At 33.4% G+C, this 9,613-nt stretch overlaps 1 protein-coding gene across 1 annotated transcript; it reads left to right on the top strand.

The window, feature by feature from the left end:
- Positions 1 to 1,961: 1,961 nt before the first annotated feature.
- Positions 1,962 to 8,635, top strand: LOC141707232 (protein argonaute 4-like). The gene is made up of 23 exons (XM_074510275.1): positions 1,962 to 2,115; positions 3,058 to 3,354; positions 3,527 to 3,732; positions 3,828 to 4,052; positions 4,129 to 4,265; positions 4,374 to 4,471; positions 4,547 to 4,644; positions 4,740 to 4,911; positions 5,024 to 5,140; positions 5,217 to 5,324; positions 5,552 to 5,614; positions 5,703 to 5,816; positions 5,903 to 6,068; positions 6,189 to 6,301; positions 6,394 to 6,531; positions 6,743 to 6,873; positions 7,051 to 7,116; positions 7,343 to 7,406; positions 7,488 to 7,599; positions 7,687 to 7,760; positions 7,962 to 8,056; positions 8,138 to 8,169; positions 8,266 to 8,635. Exons 2-23 carry the CDS (start codon positions 3,067 to 3,069, stop codon positions 8,442 to 8,444), a joined length of 2,796 nt encoding a protein of 931 aa, XP_074366376.1. The 5' UTR covers positions 1,962 to 2,115; positions 3,058 to 3,066; the 3' UTR covers positions 8,445 to 8,635.
- The last annotated feature ends 978 nt before the right edge of the window (positions 8,636 to 9,613 follow it).

Here is a 9,613-nt window from a genome sequence, read left to right as displayed (position 1 = left end):
ATAGCCCTGGATCCCATAAAGGTCGCTAGGAGAGAGGTCGGATTTGCACGAGTCACCTTCTCTCTTGAATTACCGAATACTATTGTAGTTGGACTTCCCGTACTCTTGACAAATAAGAATCGAACATGGAGCAAATTTGTTTATAGGACTTATTGATGCCTTTACTTAATTATTTTTAAAATATTTTTTATTTTAAATCTATTTTAATTCTCATTAATATATAAATTAATTACCTTAAATTAAAATACATTATTTTTCAATTAAGTTAAAGTTGAAAGATAATCTATTGGTCAATATAATGACATCGGAGGACAAAACAAAAAATAATATATACTACTCATCAAAGAACATTCAAACCGGATTAAAATAAAATTAAAAACAAAAGTTAATATAATTAATTGAATTTGATTGATATAACGAGTTTATATAATTATGGATTTTCTTATATATCTATTTTATCCATAGCATTTTATTAAAATGAAACTAGAGATTATATTCGTTAGTTTGTATAATAGCGTCATACTAAAACAAAATAATCTAAAATATTTGTCATGACTAAAAAAAATACAATTAATCGAAGATAAAATAAAATTAGACAAACTAATACAAATTAATGTATACATTTATCTGAGCTAAAATAAATAAAATTTATGAACAAATTTCATATTTGAAATTTTCAATTCAAAATATTTTCTTTTAAAAACATATATAATATTAAAAAACAATTCATATATAGCACGAGTTATAAACTAGTTCACATTAATCCCACATCACCTACATTATTTTGAAACTAATATTTTGAACAAGTTTTAATCGGGAGCACTACTCTTTTATGTTATACGGCTTTTGGTAAAAAGAAACTCAAAATTCTTAAATACGTTACTTTTGTAATTGTATCGCTGATTTCTTGTCAATTTCCAGATCTCATACCATAAACCAAGAGGTAACTGTCATCAACATGGGGAAATATGTACAGTTACCATTTTCATGTATAAAAATAAAACAGAAAAACGAAAAGTTAAAGAAACGTATCAAAGATATTTTGTTAAATAAACCCAGAAAGATTATAGTAATTATCATTCGAGATCTTTGAAATCTTATGGTACAAAATTGATTTATATTTCTATAGCTGTTGCTAGAAGGTTAATTTGACAGGCCTCCTGACTGCAACTTACCTTTTCTAATGTGAAAATATTTCTGAAATCAGTACTGCTTTTTGTAAAAGATGCTCAATTCTTTCTCTTTTTATACTACTTCTCATCTGTCATACCAAATATATTACGTTCATCATTAATTTTATCGATTGTGATTATAGTCTTCCATTTAAATACTTGTAACGGATAAGAATAATTAGTAATAATTACGGCATTGTACAGAAGGATACCCCATACTTTTTTCTTAATACACTTGAATCATGTTCCTTTTTTTTTAAGAAAAATGTTCTTTTTAGGAATGTATCATTATGAACATATATATTTTTTGAAAAGGTGTGTTCAAACGGAATTTATCAAATATGTCAAAATACAAGGAAAAGAATTTCATAAATTATTTAACTGTTACAAACACATATCTCATATATTTTCTCTGTTTCCTTTTATTTATAAACTTTACATATATTTTGAAAGGGACATAATCTCCTAACAAAATATGCAATCTAACAAAAGGAAACAAATTTATTAAAATTAAAAAATATCAATATTCATTAATGTTACTACATCCAAAATGGAAACTTTGAAAAGAAACTAATTTTTAACCTGCAAAATAAAATACCAAACGATTCAGAAAAGTATTGTTCAAAAAAAGTAGAACAAATTTTTGGTAGGCGAAGAGTCCATGTAACAGCGGACACAATGCTGTGGAACATAAAGTATAATTAAGTACGTGTCAAAAATAAAAATAAAGTGCAAGTACGTGTCCACACACGAACATTTCGTAAAGCGTGAGCGTGATACATATCCACTTATACGTATACTTACCTACAATCTGACTATATATACACACACTTCACTCCCCACACTCCTCATTCTCTTCTCCCCCCTCTCTCTCTCCCTTTCTCTCTCTTCTCAATCTCGCTTAGCAGCCGACTCAAATTAGGGTTTCGCGAGTTCTTCGGAGGTACAATTCTAAACTTCTTAATGTTAATTAGTGCCTTATATAGTGTTTATGTTGCTTATTACACTCTGTTTTCTTCAATTGTGTGATTTTTTCTATGTGATTTTCGGAGTTTTTGTTAGTAATTTTGAGTTATTTATGTGTTTGTGTGTTTGTTTATATAGTGTTTTTTTGTTATGAATCGTTTGTTTGCAAGTGATTTGTGTGTTTTTGAGTTATTTTTGTGTTAGTTTTTAGGGTTTTGTGGTTGAATTTGTGTGTATAGGTGTTAGATTGTATGTATAGGCGAGTTATATACTCAGGAGTATTGTGAAAGTGTAGATCTGTTTGTTTACATGATTTTACTCTGTGTATATAGGCTAGGGTTTTGAAAAAATTGTTCGAGTTTTTTTGAATTTTAGTGTGTGTTGAGCTCTGTTTGTGTGTGTGTTTGTATAGCAACGTGTTTAAGTCAACTGTGTGTTTTTGTACTTTTTATGCATAATTTGTGTTTTGAAATGATGAATATTAGATTGCATGACTAATTAATTAATGACGTGTGTGAGTTTGAATCTGTATATGGATAATTCATTATTGAAGTGAATGTTGTAGGATTTTACTCTTAAATTTGTTTATAGATCATACTTGTTCTGTTAGATACATAAATAACATGATTTTGTAGTTTTTTATATATGAAATAATGTTGCATGTGTTTGTTTTATCATATCTTAAGATTTATTTAAGAAAAGCTTGTTTGATTAATAAAGTAAAGAAGTAATTGTGCACACAGACTCTATATGTTTATTTATCTGATACAACTGAAGTACATTAGCTGTCTGACTTTTTATGTTTGACAGTTGTTTGTATATGTTTTTTTCTTTTTAGTTTTGACTCATTAACTTAGTCCTTAGTATGCTTTTATTATTTATATAATTTTTGATATTCATTGGAATATATTGCATGCAGGAAGCAAATATGGAAGCATCAGATGCTGAAGTTAATGGAGCTAATGGTGTTAATGGAACTAATGGAGTTAATGGGGCTAATGGGGCAGCTGATGAGGCTTTGCCACCGCCTCCTCCCATACCTTCAGATGTTGTACCCCTTCGTGTTGAAGAAGATTCTGAGCCAGTAGTCAAGAAGCCTTTGCGCGTGCCAGTAGCCAGGCGTGGCCTTGCATCCAAAGGAACCAAAGTCCAACTCATAACCAATCACTTTAAAGTGAATGTGACAAATGTTGATGGACACTTTTTTCACTACAGTGTACGCTTCATATCAGGATTCTGACAGTTTACATTTTCACTGCTAAAGCATAGTGTACTTTGTATTTTCTTCTGTGTATTACTTGCATCAAGTGTTTTGGCCTTGTGTTGTTGTTGTGTTGTGTGTCAAGTCTTAGTGGTTATGCAGGATCTAAGCCTATGTACCTCTACAGGTTGCCCTTTTCTACGAAGACGGTCGTCCTGTTGATGGGAAAGGTATTGGAAGGAAAGTGCTTGATCGTGTACATGAAACTTACAAGGCTGAGTTGGAAGGCAAAGACTTCGCATATGACGGTGAGAAGAGTTTGTTCACTGTTGGGGCTCTTCCAAGAAATAAGCTCGAGTTCACTGTTGTGCTTGAAGATATTTCATCTAATAGGTATGCCCTTTTCCTAACTTTGTTTTTCTTTTGTTATTTGCAGTTATGTCCTCTTTGTTATCACCTAATTTGTCCTATTTGTTATTGTTCTGCAGGAGCAATGGAAATAGTAGTCCTCATGCTGATGGAAGTCCTAATGAAAATGATCGCAAGCGGTTGCGCAGACCTTACCAGTCCAAAACTTACAAGGTTGAAATATCTTATGCTGCGAAGATTTCTATGCAGTCTATTGCACAAGCTTTGCGTGGTCAGGAGTCTGAGAACTCTCAGGAGGCTTTAAGGGTTTTGGATATTATCCTTAGACAGCATGCAGCTAAACAGTATGTTATTGTTACTGTACCATATTTTATTCTGGACATGTCATTTTCAGTTAACTAATAATATTGGTAACTGCAGAGGATGCCTACTAGTTAGGCAATCTTTCTTCCATAATGATGTGAATAACTTTACTGATGTTGGTGGTGGGGTTCTTGGTTGTCGTGGATTTCATTCGAGTTTCCGTACGACACAGGGTGGCTTGTCTCTGAACATAGGTATGTCATTTATGCTGTATAAAAATGCAGTGTTTCAAAATTGTAGTTACTATTTAGTAACAGATAATTTGACAGATAATTTCTTAACTGTCTTTGTTTGACTATTAGATGTGTCTACCACGATGATCATTCAGCCTGGGCCTGTTGTTGATTTTCTATTAGCCAATCAGAATGCCAAGGATCCGTTCTCTCTTGACTGGGCTAAGGTAAGCCAGTGATTAACTACAGTATTTAGTTCCTGGCTAATTATTTGTGAGTTCTCATTTGCTTCCTTTATGAAGGCCAAGCGTGTGCTAAAGAATTTAAGGGTGAAGACCATTCCAACTAACACCGAGTACAAGATTACTGGACTTAGTGATAAAATCTGCAAAGAGCTTATGTATACTTCTAGTACCTTAATGTTCTCCTCTGTATTTCTATTGAAAATGTTAATTAGTTTAACTTGATGTATTATTTTTGTATTTGGTTCTGTAGGTTTTCAATGAAGCAGAGAGGCGAACAAGATGAGAATGGGGAGCCACTGATGACTGAGTTATCTGTGTATGACTATTTTGTTAACGTTCGAAAAATGCCTCTGCAGTACTCTCGTGATCTGCCTTGCATTAATGTTGGAAAACCAAAGCGGCCAACTTATATCCCTCTGGAGGTAAATCGTATTCCTTTGTGAATCTCAGCTCAGATCTCAGTTTAGCTTCAGAATCTTCCTCGTTATTTAAATACATTTTGTACATTATACTTGTTTGCAACTCTTGTTGTAGCTTTGTTCATTGGTTTCCTTGCAACGCTATACAAAAGCTCTGACCACTCTTCAGCGATCGTCATTGGTGGAGAAATCTAGGCAAAAACCTCAAGATAGGATGAAGACTTTGACAAATGTAATTTGTTTATTACCAGCTTTATGGGATCGATATTTTGCTGCTGTTTTCTTTACCTGTTTCATGGTATTTGCAGGCTTTAAAAATCAATAATTATGCTGATGAGCCATTGCTGCGTGCATGTGGTGTTTCGGTGAGCAATAGTTTTACTCAAGTTGAAGGGAGGGTCTTGGCAGCACCGAGGGTATTTTCTCTCTGATTGTTCTCCCTTTGTTATATATTTATACTGATAGTTATGAATTGAGTTTTGTTATAGTAAGGTATTATGTTTTGTGATTTGGTAGAACAGAATGTACATCATAAACTTTTTGCTCTGTAATGTCTTATTGACTAGTATTATAAATTTGGTGTTTTTTATTGTTCCTTGTAGTCCTGTTCCTAGATTATAATCCTCATTTCTTTTAATCACAGCTGAAAGTTGGAAATGGAGAAGACTTTTTCCCGCGCAATGGGAGATGGAATTTTAATAACAAGGTGTGTTTATAGAGTGGTTATTAGAGTTTTTCATTGTTTATTCACCGTCCATCAATAGTTTTTAAATGACCTTGAATTTTTTTACCAGAAATTGGTTGAGCCGACTTCAATAGAGCGCTGGGCTGTGGTCAACTTCTCTGCTCGCTGCCAAATTCAGAATCTAATAAATGATCTTATAAAATGTGGAGGCTTGAAAGGAATTGTACGTATAGTTATTATATATAATATCACTATTGGTTTACATCTGCACTGCTGATAGCTTGGGTATCTTGTGTTTATTTTTTCCAGAACATTTCTCGCCCTTTTGATGTGTTTGAGGAAAGTCCACAGCACAGACGTGCTCCTCCTCTAGTTCGGGTAGAAAAAATGTTTGAAACAATCATGGCAAAGCTTCCAGGACCTCCACAGTTTTTCCTCTGTCTACTTCCTGAGCGGAAAAATTCTCTTCTCTATGGTTTGTCTCAAGTTCTCTGTTATCCTTTGTCTTCCTTTGTTTTCCTCAGATACTTTTATGCTGTTTTAGTTTCACTTTGAAACTGCAAGTTTTCTAATAAATATTGTGTTGTTTTGCAAGGTCCCTGGAAAAGGAAGAATCTAGCTGAGTATGGAATTGTTACGCAGTGCATTGCTCCAACGAGAGTGAATGACCAGTATCTGACGAATGTGCTGCTTAAGATCAATGCCAAGGTTTTTATATATTCCAAAATATGTCAATGCAAAGTTTTTATTAGTTTTTCATCTGGTTTAACATTGAAAAATCCTTGTTATTGTCTTGGTAGCTTGGCGGGTTGAATTCAAAGTTATCAATTGAAACTACCTCTAGCATTCCATTGATATCAAAGGTTCCTACAATTATTCTTGGAATGGACGTCTCCCACGGCTCTCCCGGGCAGTCGGATGTGCCCTCTATTGCTGCGGTATTTCCTTCTTTCAATAATTTTATCTGCTTTTCTGTTTTAAGTGTTTTCAGTGCAACTTTTCAAATCTGATAATAGCTTTAATTTGAATTTGATGATTTTGAGAAGGCATGGATGACGAACTATCAGACATATTTTAACAAAGTGCAAACATAATTGGGATTTTGATTAATATTGTGTTTTGTCTTGTTCTTTCATGAAATTATTTCAGGTGGTAAGTTCCAGGCAGTGGCCTTTAATCTCAAAGTATAGGGCGTCGGTTCGTACTCAGTCTCCGAAGGTTGAAATGATAGACTCCTTGTTTAAGAAAGTTGCCGATGACAAAGATGATGGAATAATGAGGTAGAACTATATTATGTTGTATAATTTTATTATATTTTCTAATTATTAAAATCCTTATTTTTAATTGGGAAGTCCCTTGCAATTGTATAACAAGAAGCGAGGATCACTTTTAACTTTTTGTATGTCTGAGTTTGCAGTAGCTAGATTCAATAGTGACATGCTGTTGTTTAATTGCAGGGAGCTTTTGCTGGATTTCTACACCAGTTCAGGGAAACGGAAACCTGATCAGATCATTATATTTAGGTATTCCTGATTAAATCAAGTTCTGTGAGATATTGTATTTTATCCTGATTAAATTATGTTTCTTGTTTCCACTGGGTGTAGTTGAGATATTGTATAATTATTTTTCCTTGTAATCTAGTAACTTGTCAAGTAAGATGTTTAGATTTTTTTTATCCTACATGCTATTTTTTTTGTGCTGTTTATATATTAGTATGCTCCTTAGTAATAGTCTTCCTATGAACTGTAGGGACGGTGTCAGTGAATCTCAGTTTAATCAGGTTCTGAATGTTGAACTGAATCAAATTATTGAGGTATGTGTACTTAAGGAAAATTGCCTAGTTCTTCTTTTACTCTTGTTCAAAGAGATTCTGCTACAATTTACCTACATTCAGGCTTGCAAGTTCCTGGATGAGAAGTGGTGCCCCAAGTTTGTTGTTATAATAGCACAAAAGAATCATCATACGAAGTTTTTCCAGCCAGCATCTCCCGATAATGTCCCCCCTGGTAAGATATGTTAAAGGCAGTTCAATTTTTCAGTATGCTTTGGTACACAAGGTTTGGTGCATGACATTTGAAGTTCTTTTTGTCCAGGAACTGTTATTGACAATAGGATCTGTCATCCCCGTAACAATGATTTCTATCTATGTGCACAGGCTGGAATGATCGTGAGTGTTTTTCTTGTCAAACAAATGTCCGATTGACAGTATTTCTGTTACTGTAGTTCAATTATAATCGTCAATACCATTTTTCCTAGCTTCTTGTTATGTTGTTATATCTATTATGCCTGCTTTATTGTTTTGCTTTGTAATACAAAAATTTTAGTCCGGTAATATTTGTACTTAACATGTTTTCATTTATCGAAATAGGGTACTACAAGGCCAACCCATTATCATGTTTTGTTGGATGAAGTTGGTTTCTCTCCAGATGATCTACAAGAATTTGTTCATTCCCTGTCCTATGTGTAAGTGTTTCTTATACATCAATTTAGCTTGATATCTCTTTGTAGGGAGGTTCATTAACTTGGTGTACAATGAAATTTCAGGTACCAGAGAAGCACAACTGCTATTTCTGTAGGTATGTACAAAGCGCTTTGTAGTATTTGTATTTAAATGTTCTTCTGTGCTGAGTTTCAGTTATAGATTTTGATTTGAGTTTTTTTTTTTGTTGCAGTTGCTCCAGTATGCTATGCTCACCTGGCAGCCACTCAGATGGGGCAATTCATGAAGTTTGATGACATGTCCGAGACATCCTCAAGCCATGGAGGCGGGGTGACTGCTGCTGGGCCTGTTCCGGTCCCTCAGTTGCCACGGTTGCAGGAAAAAGTTTGCAACTCCATGTTCTTTGTCTAGGGCTTTAGATGGAAGTATGTATAGCCAGTTGGTTTAGTTTTCTAGTGGATAATTAGTATGCTTTTGGACAGATGTTTGTTGCTTGGTATCTGCTCTATTTAGCCAGTATAGCTGGTTAATTGGCCGTTTATGACTATTTTGTCCCTTTTGGGTTGATCTTTAAAGATGCTTGGACCTGGATCTTCACAGTATGTTTGTGCATGTTTTTGGCTTGACTTTTTTACCTTATTACTTGCACTCAAGTATATAGCTGAAAAAATTAGTTTGTTGACTAGGTTGATAATGGGAGTTCCGCATATTTATTTTAATTTGTAGTAAAATATTGAGCCTTGTTCGCATGTTCCCTTGGAATATTGAAGTTAAGCAGGATTAGAAGTATGTATTCTGAAATCCCTGGGATGTGCGAAATTTGACCATTTAGGTTCATTTGTTTGTTTAAATGTTAAATGAAGTCGTTGTACCCACTAGCCAGCGCTGGATGGTGTAAATATTTTGTTTGCTCATTTGCTAAGCTGTTGAAAGCTGATTTAACTGGAAAGAACGGTTATGGTTATTGTTTGGTGGTCTGTTTAAACATTAACAATAAGATATTTAAACTCTGCTTTTAACTTTGTAAATTCTTCCTTGGTACATTCTTAACATGGTAAATACAGCTCTCGTTCCTATATGTGAGTGAGGGTGAATATAACTAAGATGCCCCCGCGCCTGGATTATCAGCAGCAAATCTCGGTGCAGTTCATCCGTGCGGGACAATCACTAGTGGCGGAATTTTCAAAGTTCAAATTGAATTATATTAAGGGGGCGTTTGGTTCATTTCAGGGAAACGGAATGTATTGTAAATAGAAAGGAGTGGAAATAAAAGGAATGACTTGAATTGTATTACTTATTTGGTTTGTATCGAAAACGGAATGATAGTTATATTATTATTATTGATTTTTTTTCTTAAATTATCAAATCTCAAATTACATATAGTCATATTTTAAAATATATTTTATTTACATTTTAATAAATTAAATAAAGTTATTATTTAATACATCATGGATTATTTTAGGTAAATAAAAATATATATTATATCAATATTATTTCTAATGTGTAAAATTTATTTATAAATAATTTTTAATTTTTGAAAAATAATTGACTTAATTTTTTAATGCCTAAATTTAAATTAT

This window comes from Apium graveolens, chromosome 2 (genome assembly GCF_009905375.1).
Source record: "Apium graveolens cultivar Ventura chromosome 2, ASM990537v1, whole genome shotgun sequence".
Classification (NCBI taxonomy): domain Eukaryota; kingdom Viridiplantae; phylum Streptophyta; class Magnoliopsida; order Apiales; family Apiaceae; genus Apium; species Apium graveolens.
The sequence above is the reverse complement of the archived record's forward strand: the minus strand, read 5'-3'. Positions and strand labels throughout refer to the sequence as shown.

What these genes read in the sequence shown, in the direction of transcription:
- LOC141707232 (XM_074510275.1), top strand. Translation starts at nt 3,067, where the DNA reads ATGGAAGCATCAGATGCTGAAGTTAATGGAGCTAATGGTGTTAATGGA. An exon ending in AACTGAATCAAATTATTGAG is followed by an intron (nt 7,407 to 7,487) that starts GTATGTGTACTT and finishes ACCTACATTCAG; the next exon opens with GCTTGCAAGTTCCTGGATGA. An exon ending in GTGCACAGGCTGGAATGATC is followed by an intron (nt 7,761 to 7,961) that starts GTGAGTGTTTTT and finishes TTATCGAAATAG; the next exon opens with GGTACTACAAGGCCAACCCA.